Below are 13,497 nucleotides of genomic sequence, written 5' to 3' on the forward strand. Positions count from 1 at the left end.
TAAAATGACCGAATACCCTTAAAACTGTTAAACTAAAAATAAGCTTATTATTGTAGTATTTTTAATTTTAGATTAATTCAAATACCCCAAATTACTAAGAGTATCGTTTAGTTATAAGCTGATTAGATAAACTTTTTTTAACAAATGCAAAGGATTTATATAAATAAGATAATTTAAATACGTCGAGGAAAGAAATTACAGCTTGTGCAATTTAAATTTTTGCTAAATCATCACAAGCAAAAGCTGGACTTCCATTGGCTCCTCTAGCGAAAGAGCACAAAATTACTGTCTGTCTTTATTCCCTATGAGCAGAGTATCACATAGAAGGATAATGGAAGCAGAAAGAAAGAAAATGGAGTTAGGGTTTTTAATTAAGGGAAGGGTCTAATTCTATCCAGATGTGATTAATGTTGTATATCTGCCACGCAATTAACCCTAAACAACCCCAATGCTGGTGAGATTATTGGAAACCAACCCTGTCCCTCTACAGATTATTGTGTGTGTGTGTGTGTGTCTTCTGAGATGGTATCTTGAACAATGAAAGCAATGAACTCTAGTGTAAAGCCTTCATTTGTTGTGATGAAAGCAATTGGATGAACACATTCTAGTTTGGGATTAAGATGTAGTTGATTGATTAATTCTTGTTCACACATAGCTTTCTTTTTTCCGGAATATGCTTGCTAATATTAGAAAATCCCAAGATATCATAGCAGATACCATACATTTTTGCACATTTCTTTAATAATAATTCAGAAGGAGAGTCTTAGCGTAATTGGTAAAATTGCTTCCATGTGACTAGGAGGTCACGGGTTCAAGCCGTAGAAACAGTCTCTTGTAGAAATACAGGGTAAAGCTGCATACAATAAAATAAAAAAGTGCTTTTAAGCACTTGTTTTTAAGCTAAAATGACAAAAATAAGCTAAAAGCCAAAAGTTAAAATTCCTAACTTATAACTTTTGGTTTAAAAGTCACTTANCCCTTTTTTTTTTTTAAATTCATTCAGCTATGATTGCTAACATTTGATAATATCTGACTTGTTTATGTTCATTACAGTATAGAATAGAAAAAAATATGTGGAGAATGTGTTTATGCAATGACAACAAACTGTTACATGGCAGCTATCAGCCAAACTTGCTTGGAAAAAAGAAGGGTATGTTCACCTGTCAAAAACAGAGAGAAGAGAGATCCTATATTCACACCTAATATTAGTCGAATTATCATTGTAGAACCCACAAAAAGAAAGGACATCAACTTGAGAATCTAGCTCATGCCAACGGCAAACCAGTATTTGATCTTGAGAGCCAAAAAAGAAGAACAGCAAAAGAAGACGAGTAGTACTCTGAAGCACGGCCTTGCTATTCGTTTAAAGCTCCACAGCATGCACTACAAACATAATGGTAACTGCTTGAGGTAAGAGCTCATCTATTTTAGATTAAAGACGAGAATTCACCGGGAAATCAACCGTGTGTTCAGCCTTGTATCTCCCTTCTGCAGAAAAATCAAAACAGGTATGATTATGAAATCTGGAAACCAATTCATAGATAAAGGTCATGAGTGTCAGGGCCCTGTTTCTTGGTGCCAAAAATGTGCAATTGGGTGCCAAGGCAGGCAGTTGGCATAGGCATGCTTGGCACGTGGGACAGTTGAGCGTTGAAGGAAAATGTTATCTTGAAGGCTTGTTGGCAATGTTTGATTTTATTCTGTTATATTTTTTCTTCATCTGCGCCTTTTAAAGCATGGGTGCTTTGTGTTTCAAGCCCCAATAAACTCGGGTGCTTTTCTATGTTTTCGCCTTTGACATTTCTTTCTATATGTGTTATCTTAGTTTCTGATTTATAGGCTGTTAGCCCCGTGTAGGAATTGACTCTTTCAAGAATTGGACTCCTATCACGCAGCAGAATATTTTACTTGTTCAAAGCAAATGATTGATTAGGCTACACACCGGTCGTGCCAATTCAGGTTCCTCTATTTCCTTGAAATCTATGAATTGTTTCTGATACTTTCTGCACATATTCTTTTTTTATTACTTCTTTCTGCACATAAACTATAAGGTCATTATGTGTCTGTGTCATGCTATGTGCTATTGTAGAGATATTGTACTTCTCTTGCAAAGTATTGGTGGGTGTTTTCTTCTGACATGACCGAATGTGGTAAGTTTTCAGCTAATTATATTCTTAGTGTTGCATTAGTTATGCGGAGATTATATTTTCTTATATGGCTAATCAAACATTGTATTAGTTTATATGGGATTTTGTACTGGGATTGTTTTGCTAATGCGGCCTAGATAACAACGCCATTGTGTTATTTTGTGTTTGATTTCATGTAAAAAGAATTTCTATAAAGCAGTCAACTAGACGACCTGTTAAGTATTTCATCTGTAATAACTTTTGTGAGAGTATTGAGCTGAGAATCGTTTATTAGAATACTTATACTTTAGAGGGAAAAACAAACTACAGACAGTCACAATAAATATCTTGCACATGTAAAAGAGTTGAGATGTAGCAGCTAAATGACTCGAAAGATATCTAATCAAATTACTGAAATTCAAGCATCCACTTGTTAGAAGGGCATTCCAACTCTTCGCTAGAAGGGCATTCCATCAGTCCAGCGGTGGTGTATCTAGCTGTAAAAGGCGGAGGGATAGTTAGAATGCTCCCATCTCCTTCTAGCATTTGAGTAACAACTTTGATGGAAGGTCGATCCGTTGCATTCCATTGGATGCACAAAAGTCCTATAATAGCCAATTTCCTAACAATCATGATATCATCATCTTCCTCAATCCTGATTTTTAACTCCTCTCCTTGATTCAGCTGTTGATGAATCCACTCGGGAAAGTTTATTTGGCTAATATTGGCTTTTGCGTCAAAATTCTTCCTCCCTCCAACCATTTCAAGTAGCATCATTCCAAAGCTATAGACATCAGATTTATGAGATGCTTTTCCAAAATTGCTGGATAATACTTCTGGTGCAATATAACCCATGGTTCCTCTAGCTTCAGTCATGGTGACAACACTTTTCTCTTTAGAGCATAACTTGGCAAGACCAAAATCAGAGATCTTTGGGTTCAAGTTCTGGTCTAACAGAATGTTTTGGGGTTTGATATCGAAATGAAGGATTTGTTGGTCACATCCTTGATGAAGATACTCCAGTCCTTTCGCTATACCCATAGCAATATCTTGAAGCTTCTTCCAATTAAGGATAATGCGATCTTTGGAACTTGCTGGAAAAATGAGTTTGTCAAGCGTCTGATTTGGCAAATATTCATACACGAGAGCGTTTTTGAATCCATCAGCACAATAGCCAACTAGGCGAACCACATTGAAGTGGTGGATTTTCCCCATTGCTGCAACTTCATTAATAAATTCTTCCCCATTTCCTATGGAGTCATTTAGCACTTTGACAGCAACATGAATTTCATTAGAAAGTGTTCCTTTATAAACAACCCCGTAAGCTCCCTCTCCCAATCTTTCCTGAAACAGATTCGTTACCTTCTTAAGATCTGCGTAAGTATATCTAGTGGGCCTGAGAGCTCTGTAGTCTTCCAGAAACTTTTCAACTCTCGCTTGATTCTCTCTTTCGATTTTGCTTGAGCTATAAAACTCATAGAGTGCCAACATTATAATTCCCAAAAGAATAAGACCTAGAACTCCACCTGGAACATTTCATCTCACACATCATACAGAAGGCAACTAAACATGTGTACAGAAAAAAATTATGCGAAAATGCATAGAGTACATACCTGCAATCAGTGGTTTCTTTAATGTACCAGCTGTCAGAATCAAATTAAAATTGTTGTTATAGCAAAGAGAAGTACATAATAGTTTTGTCAAGATAGTAAACGTTGATGCATCCAAAATATTGTTTTCCTGTGCTTACACAAAGATAGTTTGGTTTGACGTTGAACATGTATTAGACTCGATTTCAAAACTGTGACCTTCATATTCAGGAATCGGAGTTACTGCACTCCAATCAAGCTTGATGTGATTTTGATTTCAAATATTTAATTGGATTTGGGGACTTAGCTTAGGCTAGTCCAAATTGGTTCATGTTCTCTTCTATTTCGTGTCTGTTGTTTGTTTTTTAAAATTAATGTAAGTGAATCCTGTTTCAAGCTGACTTGTAGTTTCCCAGTGCAGTCTATCCTGTATATCTTGCTGTTTTGTTCAATATACTTTTCATTAATCTTAAACTATAGTATCATGTAAGCATATTTGCAGTTTCTTATTGGCAGGATAAGATAGACCAGAATAAAAAGTAAGCAGAGATTGGAGGTGTTTTATTTATGGACATATACGTTCTCTTTTGTAATTATTATGCAATCAAAATACAACTTTGAGATGAGTTAATACCTTTTGTAGTGGATGGTCGGTCGAGACACTGAGTTCGCAGTTGCTTGGTATAGTTCTTGAAGCCACAATCCTTACCAAGACCTTCACAGTATCTACACTCCGGATTTGACCAATGGAGATAAACGTAATTGTAAGCTATTTCAAAGGGAACTGATGGAATTTCGAGAATCTTTTTGCAAGTTGCAGTGGGGAGAAACCCCAAAGACATTGAGGATTCAATAGCAAATATTGCTTTGTCAGAGGCACAAGGTTGTTCGACCAGATAATCTGCTGGGAATATACCAGAACATTTGAAAATTGAATAGTCAGCTTCATCAGTGAAAAAGAAAGGAGATGTTGATAAATTAAGGTGCAATATCTTAAGAATAAGACAACTTTCAGGATCATAAAGCCGAATCTGCTGAGACATATAATCAATTTCTTCAACAGATAGTCTAACTGAATTGGAAAGGGTGAGTATAGTTTTGTTTTTGCTGTCACAAAATAACTCGAAGCCAGGATAGCCACAATATTCGGGCTGATGTTGAATCCTGAAGGGAAAATGAATGCTAGGGCCATCACTTCCACACCTGGACTCTCTGCAATCATATGTTCCTTCACCAGCCATAGCAAAAAATACCATGATTATGAGAAGTAAGTGCAAGAGGAAAAAGATGGTCATCTCTACTGAAAGACCTTAAAAATCAAGCTTGCAGTTGTGCCAGTGGCAAATATAGAACTTTGACAAGTCTTGCATTAATTTGTTTAAAGGACAGCAGGGGAAGGGCCGCACCCGAGGTGACTTTGCTGGTTGGACCAAAAGTCAATTTTGATGTCTCTTTTTTGATCTGTCTACACTGTACATTATCAAGAAAAGTCTTGCATCCATTAATGACTTCTCTTTCTTTGTGAAGACTGAGGACTTTTCTTTTAGTATTTAGTGACTTCATTTCTTTCTTTTGCAACAGCATAATTGGTATTTTGTGGGCCAAGAAAAGGAGGAGGATGAAAAATTTATCTTCTTGACTACTACTAGCAGTGTTTGGCACCAGTACTGAAAAGGGAAAAAACCAAAAAGAAACACACACACATACACACAGAGTTAACCATGAAAATGTCTGGAGGAACCAAGTTTCTTTCAGTTCTTACAATCCTCATCTTCTTGCAGCTCTCTGACACCCCATTTGCCGAACAGAACCAGCATTGTGCACCTTCTAGTTGTGGGCATATTAAGAACATCAGCTACCCCTTTCGCTTGAAAAATGATCCAAAGCATTGTGGCGACGAAAGGTATGAATTGAGCTGTGAAGGGAATCGCCCCATATTCACGATATTTATGGAACGTTGGAATGGGTCCCTGAACTACTATGTGCAAGCCATCAATTATGATAACTCCACTATCCGCCTTCTAGATCCTGGTATAAGAGAACAAGTTCTTTGCTCTCTTCCGCAGCATTCAATTACATTTTACACTCTCCCTTTTCAATTTGGTTTTACTAAACCTGATGGTTCTTCTGCTCCTTTAGCTGTGCCAATCACTATTTTCAGCTGTCCATTTGCTATGAATTCTCCCGCCTTTGTGGAAATTTCTTATTGTCTCAACAGGAGTGATGCTTCCAGTTTTCCTTCCAAGGGACACACGTATGCAGCCATGGGCGAATTATCAGCATCTAATTTGAGAGTGGGGTGTACTCTAAACCTCATGTCAATGACTTCATGGACTATTGATGATGCAAATGTTTATATTTCAATCTTAGAGCTGCATAATGCTTTGGCATATGGGTTTGAACTTTCATGGTTTCGTGACATTTACTGTAACAATTGCGGCTCTTATTATGGTTGCAAAGGTGAAAGTTCTAGGGATGTTCGCTGTACGGATTGCACGGTTTACAATTTTCATTTCTTCAAAACTTCATGTGGTAAGAATATTCCTGATGTCTTGTGAGAACTTAAGACGTTTTTAGCATTTTTCTATGTAATCTGTAAAGGTCTCTCTCATTCATTTTCTCACTCTCTCTCTCTATTTTGTTTTTGGGGGTTCTTGGATATGCTCTTTAAACAAACACAATGAAGTTACTCAAAGACATCTCCTCCGCGTTCTTGCAAGTAAGCACTCGTTCTATTGTCAATTCTGGTTTTATATATGCTAGGATTATATAAACGGTAAATAGTTGCAAGTGAGATTAACTTGTGTTATTAATTGTTGGTGTTCTTGCAGGATTCATTCCATTTGGTAAGCCACATCTGTTATATTATCATTTAATTTCTATGTTATATTATGGATAGTAATAATTGTGAGAATGCACGGGAGAAAATATATTATTGATGTATTGACATATGTTACAATGAGCCCTATATATATACACACACATAACATGTCCTACTCCTAATATATATTGGATTAGGGTTATTTATTTACTCCTATTTACATGACTATTCTAACACTCCCCCTCAAGCTGGTGCATATAAATCATATGTACCGAGCTTGTTACATATGTAGTTAATACGAGGACCAGTGAGGGACTTGGTGAAAATATCTGCAAGCTGATCATTCGACTTCACAAACTTTGTAGCAATATCTCCTGAGAGTATCTTTTCTCTAACAAAGTGACAGTCAATCTCAATGTGTTTAGTTCTCTCATGGAACACTGGATTTGACGCAATATGAAGAGCAGCTTGATTATCACACACAAGTCTCATCTGACTAATCTCACCAAATTTCAACTCCTTGAGCAACTGTTTGATCCAAATTAGCTCACATGTCGCCATAGCCATCGCTCGATATTCTGCTTCTGCACTAGACCGAGCAACCACATTCTGTTTCTTGCTCTTCCAGGACACCAAATTTCCTTCTACCAAGACACAATATCCAGACGTAGAACGTCTATCAGAAGGTGATCCTGCCCAATCAGCATCTGAGTATCCAACGATCTGCTCATGGCCTCGACCCTCAAACAATAAACCTTTGCCTGGAGCTGATTTTATATACCGAAGAATGCGAACAACTGCATCCCAATGACTATCACACGGAGAATCCATAAACTGACTCACAACACTCACAGAAAAGGAAATGTCAGGTCTTGTCACTGTGAGGTAATTTAATTTACCAACCAACCGTCTATATCTTGCAGGATCGCTAAGAGGCTCCCCCTGTCCTGGCATAAGTTTAGAATTCGGATCCATCGGAGTGTCAACCGGTCTACAACCTGTCATTCCTGTCTCTTCAAGAATATCTAAGGCATACTTTCGTTGTGAGATCACAACACCTGAGCTAGACTGAGCGACCTCAATACCCAGAAAATACTTTAGTTTTCCCAGATCCTTAGTCTGAAAGTATTGCAAGAGATGTTGCTTCAATTTAGTAATACCATCCTGGTCATTGCCGGTAATAACAATGTCGTCAACATAGACCACCAGATAAATACAGAGACTCGAGGCAGAATGCCGATAGAATACAAAGTGATCAGCTTCACTCTGAATCATGCCAAATTCTCGAATAACTGTGCTGAACTTACCAAACCAGGCTCGAGGAGACTGCTTTAGACCATAAAGTGACCGACGCAAGCGACATACAAGGCCACGAGACTCCCCCTGAGCAACAAACCCAGGTGGTTGCTCCATATAAACTTCATCCTCAAGGTCACCGTGTAAAAAAGCATTCTTAATGTCCAGCTGATAGAGGGGCCAATGGCGAACAGCAGCCATGGATAGAAAAAGGCGGACTGATGCTATCTTAGCCACAGGAGAGAAGGTATCACTGTAATCGAGCCCAAATATCTGAGTATATCCTTTGGCAACAAGACGAGCCTTAAGACGATCAACCTTACCATCCGGACCAACCTTGACTGCATACACCCAACGACAACCAACAGTAGATTTACCTGAAGGAAGAGGGACGAGCTCCCAAGTACCACTCGTATGTAAAGCAGACATCTCGTCAATCATAGCCTGTCGCCATCCTGGATGAGACAATGCTTCACCTGTAGACTTAGGGATGGAAACAGAGGACAAAGAAGATAGAAAAGCATAATAGGGTGATGACAAACGATGATAACTCAAACCGACATAATGGGGATTAGGATTAAGGGTGGCCCGTATACCTTTCCGAAGTGCAATCGGTTGATTAAGAGGAGACAAGTCCGCAGTATTAGCAGGGTCAGGTGCAGGACGTGAATCAGCTGGACCTGATGCTGGGCGCGGACGACGATGATATGTCAAAAGTGGTGTGCCTGTGGCACGGAGTCTAGGAGGAGCCACACTAGACTCCTCAACGGTTGGAATGGATAAGACTTCTATAGCGGAAGGTGAAGGAGGAGCTATAGGAGACTCGGGTAAGACTTCTGTGGCGGAAGGTGAAGGAGGAGCTATAGTAGACTCCTTAAAGGTCGGTATAGGTAAGACCTCAGATATATCAAGGGGGTCAGAAAGGTCAGAAGAGGTAAAGAAAGGTTTAGACTCAAAAAATGTGACGTCAGAGGACATAAAGTACCTACGAAGATCAAGTGGAGTAACAACGATATCCCTTTGAATACGAGAATAACCAAGGAAGACACCACTTGAGAGCACGGGGAGCTAACTTATCTTTCTCAGGGGCTAGGTTATGAACGAAACAAGTGCTCCAAAAACACGAGGGGGAACAGAGTATACGGGTGATTGGGGAAACAATACTGCAACGGTATCTGATTTGGACCGGAGAGGAAGGCATCCGATTAACTAAATAACAAGTTGTGAGAACTGCATCGCCCCAAAAAACACAGTGGAGAAGGTCGATGCTCAGTTATGTAGTATCCTGTGGCGATCTATTGATTCCAAGTTGATGCCTTGTTCCGTCCATTCCAGATGTTATTTAGTTTGGGAAAAGGCTCGTAATCTATAACACTAATGACATATCTCGTTTCTATGATGTAATATCGCGAATGACAAGCTTGAAGAAACAGGAATTAGATATGTCTACTTACTTGGGACAAGTTCAGGCAGTCATGGAAGAATTTGAGACGTTGATGCCAAGTTTCTGCTAGTATTGAAAAACAACAAGAGCAACGACAGAAAAGATGTTTCTAGTTATTACACTCGCTGGACTCCCTAATGACCTTGATTCAGTACGTGGACCAGATTTTTGGCTAGTCCAACCGTCCCCACAGTTGATGAATTATTCTCTCGATTACTTCGCCTTGCTGCAGCACCTAGTCACCCAGTGAGCTCATCACAGACACTTGACTCATCTGTCCTCGTATCCCAATCAGTGGACAATCGGGCATCTCATACTATGGAGAATAGACGAGGAGGAGGTCGTTTTGGAAGATCTAGACCCAAGTGCTCCTATTGTCATAAACTTGGACACACTCGTGATGTATGCTATTCTTTACATGGCCGCCCAACCAAAAATGCTTATGTTGCACAGACTGAGACTACAGGTAACTAGGGATTTTCTTTATCTGAAGGGGAGTATAATGAGTTCCTTTAGTATCGAGCAAGTAAGCAGACATCTCCACAAGTAGCTTCTGTTGCTCAGACTAATACTTCTGTTGCTGGTAATTCTTTTGCTTGTGTTTCCCAGTCTAGTCCTCCTGGACAATGGGTTGTGGACTCAGCCGCTTCTGATCATATCTCTGGTAATAAATCACTTTTGTCAAATATTGCGTATTCACAATCTCTTCCCACTGTTACTTTAGCCAATGGGTCTCAAACCAAAGCAAAAGGAGTTGGACAAGCGAATCCCCTACCCTCTGTCACTCTAGATTCCGTTCTCTATGTCCCTGGCTGTCCTTTTAATCTTGCATCTGTTAGTCGTTTGACTCGTGCCCTCCATTGTGGTATATATTTTATTGATGATTCTTTTATTATGCAGGACCGCGGTACAGGGCAGACGATTGGAACAGGACTTGAATCAGAAGGGCTTTACTACCTTAACTCCCTAAAATCCTCCAAGGCATGTCTAGTTACAGATCCTCCGGACCTAATTCATAGACGTTTAGGACATCCAAGCTTATCCAAGCTTCAGAAGATGGTGCCTGGTTTGTCTAGTTTATCCACATTAGAGTGTGAGTCATGTCAGCTCGGGAAACATACCCGAGCCTCCTATCCTCGTAGTATTGAGAGTCACGCAGAGTCTATTTTTTCTTTAGTTCACTCTGATATATGGGGTCCTAGTAGAGTCAGTTCAACCTTGGGATTTCGTTATTTTGTTAGTTTTATTGATGATCATTCAAGATGTACTTGGATTTTCTTAATGAAAGATCGTTCTGAGTTGTTTTCTATATTCCAGAATTTTTGTGCTGAAATTAAAAATCAATTTGGTGTTTCCATTCGCACTTTTCGCAGTGTTTTAGAATATTTATCCTCTCAATTTCAGCAGTTCATCACCTTCGCTAGCCTTTTTTGTTAAATAATCTTGAACTCCTTGACCTTTACACCACAACTCGACAGATGAAGCCCAATCTAAGCAGTTTGAACCTCCCATTAAAGGTTCTGAGGTAATCATAACACCGGAACTGCCAGAACCCGGGTTTCTAGACCCGAAAGCATCGACTCCCAAAGACATGGTTGGATTATCACCAAATAACAAAAAGAATCAACTGAAAATTCTCTGAAACAGATGAAGAAAACACTGTGTTTGCCGGAAAAGTACTGTAGCTGCCGGAAAAATCAGTGTAGTCGCCGGAAAAACTCAAAGTGGTCGGAATTGAAAAATAAAATTATGGGTAGGCTCGGAATTTGAGGGCGATCCAACTGCCCTGAAGGAACTTCGTCAAAAAATGGCCGGAAAGTGGTGCACGCGCCGGCGCGTGGGCTCACGCGCGTGAGCTTCTGGTGGCGCGTGGAGGCGCGTGGGGTACTGTTTGCCGGAGATTTTTTGTGGGGTTTGGTCGCCGGACAGTGGCGACTCTTGTGGTAGTGTTGGATTTTGCACAACACTGACAGAGACAAAGCAGACGCAAACAGGCTTGAAAAAGTCGCCGGAAAAAAAGGGTTCCGGTGACTGATTTCTCTTCCCGGAATCGCTGGAATTTATGCACAGCGATAAATCTCTCACAATTGCTCTGATACCATGTGAGAATGCACGGGAGAAAATATATTATTGATGTATTGACATATGTTACAATGAGCCCTATATATATACACACACATAACATGTCCTACTCCTAATATATATTGGATTAGGGTTATTTATTTACTCCTATTTACATGACTATTCTAACAATAATAAAAAATAGAAAAGTAATAGTTGAAAAATATCCCAGTTTATGTTGCGTACTTACCTTTTTAGTCTGTCCCAATAAGAATGTTACTTTCTTATTTAAAAGACAATTTAACTTTAAACTTCTCATTTTATCATTAATTAATTTTTTTATAGCGACAAAATTTCTATGGTTCGTTTTATATCAGAAATTCAAGTCTTTCTTTCTTACCTAAATATTGTGAGCAGTCAAACACTGCCACACAAAAGTCTTACTTTATGATGGCTGCACACAGGGCTTAGCCTTTTGGCAAGAATGGTACTATTCCCATGCATATTTGTGTTTCTAATGATTGAATTACGAAGAAGGCATATGTCGATCTTTGATGCAATTGAAAGTTTCCTGCATAGTAGAAACAATTTCATGCCCATTCGATACCCCTACTCCAGCATAAGGAAGATGACTAGGAATTTCAAAGAGAAATTGGGCCAAGGAGGTTATGGTTCAGTATATAAAGGCAAGCTCCGAAGTGGTCCTGATGTTGCAGTGAAGATCTTGACCAAGCCCAAAGCTGATGGGCAAGACTTCATCAACGAGGTTGCCACAATCGGGAGGATTCATCATGTTAACGTAGTACAACTTATTGGCTATTGTGCTGAGAGATCTAAACGTGCCCTCGTATATGACTTCATGCCTAATGGATCACTTGACAAGTACATCACACCCCGAGAAGGAGGAGCTCTACTGAGCTGGCAAAGAAAGTCTGAGATCGCTCTTGGAGTTGCTCGAGGTATTGAATATTTGCATCGAGGTTGTGACATACAAATTCTACATTTTGACATCAAGCCGCACAACATACTATTGGATGAGAATTTCGTTCCAAAAATTTCTGACTTTGGTCTTGCCAAATTATACCCCACGGATAACAGCATCGTTACTCTAACAGCAGCAAGGGGAACAATCGGATATGTAGCTCAAGAACTCATCAACAGAAGCATTGGTCCCATATCTTATAAGGCAGATGTTTATAGCTTTGGAATGTTACTTATTGAGATAGCAGGTATGAAAAGAAACTCGGCAGCAAGAGAGGATATGTCAAGCCAGTATTTCCCACATTGGATCTATGATCAATTCGACAAGGAAAAGGAAATTGAAGTACCAGACGAGACGCATGATGATGAAAAGATCATAAAGAAGCTCACTTTAGTTGCTTTGTGGTGCATACAAATGAATCCACTCGATCGCCCCTCAATGACTAAAGTAGTTGAAATGCTTGAAGGTGAAATACAGGCTTTGCAAACGCCTCCCAGGCCTTCTGAATCACTGCAACCATCTCCGTTGGAATTCAATCTGAGTTCTTCACTAGGTTCAACCGAGTCTATAATTTTGTTTGAGAATTGTTCTGATTCTGCAAAAGTAGATGTAATTGTTGGTTGACATGTGAGTACCACAAACTGTAACTTCACAGTATGTAATACCTGTGCTCTAGATCCGCGTAGCTCTTTAGGAATTTCTCTACCGGATTAGTTGAGTTTATGTTGTATTTACTTTACCGATATTGTTAATTGTTCACAAGCTCTACCCGGTATTCACAAGGTAGGGGTAAGGTCTGTGTACAAACTACCCTCCCCGGACCCCACGGTGCGGGATAATACCGGGTATGTTGTTGTTGTAAGCTCTACACGGTTGGCATAATTTTGTGATTGTTCGTTCACCAAACTCTGCTGGATCGGCATAATTTTATGTGATCTGCAGCCGACATTTCTGTTAAATTATTCGTCAAAGCCTACCCGATAGGAATAATTTTTATGTGCAACCACCCCAAATTTGCTCGAAATGATCTCAATTTTAAAACAAAGCCTTCAAATACTAGTGCAAACGATCCCCAGTCAGCACTTTAGTCAAATAACTCCAAATTAAGAAGACTCACTTTGTCTTCTTAAACACTTTCAAAGGACCAACAATGGAGTTTTTAGATTTTTAAAGCAAAT

The 13,497-nt window shown here is 39.4% G+C and overlaps 2 protein-coding genes and 1 long non-coding RNA gene across 6 annotated transcripts; 2 read left to right on the top strand and 1 right to left on the bottom strand.

Moving 5' to 3' along the window:
* On the top strand, positions 232-4,445 carry LOC109230739. 3 transcript variants are annotated; one of them, XR_002068709.1, is made up of 4 exons: positions 232-454; positions 1,054-1,410; positions 1,495-1,959; positions 4,359-4,445. It is a non-coding gene; the product is annotated as an uncharacterized LOC109230739 (long non-coding RNA). The 3 variants fall into 3 exon arrangements; XR_002068703.1 differs by having other exon boundaries at positions 1,054-1,150; positions 1,227-1,959; XR_002068702.1 differs by having other exon boundaries at positions 1,054-1,959.
* Positions 2,399-5,057, bottom strand: LOC109230730 (rust resistance kinase Lr10-like). The gene is made up of 3 exons (XM_019396141.1): positions 4,350-5,057; positions 3,740-3,769; positions 2,399-3,652 (listed from the first exon to the last, which is right to left on the bottom strand). Exons 1-3 carry the CDS (start codon positions 5,008-5,010, stop codon positions 2,535-2,537), a joined length of 1,809 nt encoding a protein of 602 aa, XP_019251686.1. The 5' UTR covers positions 5,011-5,057; the 3' UTR covers positions 2,399-2,534.
* Positions 5,417-13,201, top strand: LOC109230716 (rust resistance kinase Lr10-like). 2 transcript variants are annotated; one of them, XM_019396122.1, is made up of 4 exons: positions 5,417-6,247; positions 6,402-6,434; positions 6,547-6,561; positions 11,802-13,201. In XM_019396122.1, the coding sequence occupies exons 1-4, from the start codon at positions 5,437-5,439 to the stop codon at positions 12,941-12,943; spliced, it is 2,001 nt and encodes a 666-aa protein (XP_019251667.1). In that variant the 5' UTR covers positions 5,417-5,436; the 3' UTR covers positions 12,944-13,201. The 2 variants fall into 2 exon arrangements, with proteins under 2 accessions (XP_019251667.1, XP_019251674.1); XM_019396129.1 differs by lacking the exon at positions 6,547-6,561.

This window comes from Nicotiana attenuata, chromosome 1 (assembly GCF_001879085.1).
Source record: "Nicotiana attenuata strain UT chromosome 1, NIATTr2, whole genome shotgun sequence".
Classification (NCBI taxonomy): domain Eukaryota; kingdom Viridiplantae; phylum Streptophyta; class Magnoliopsida; order Solanales; family Solanaceae; genus Nicotiana; species Nicotiana attenuata.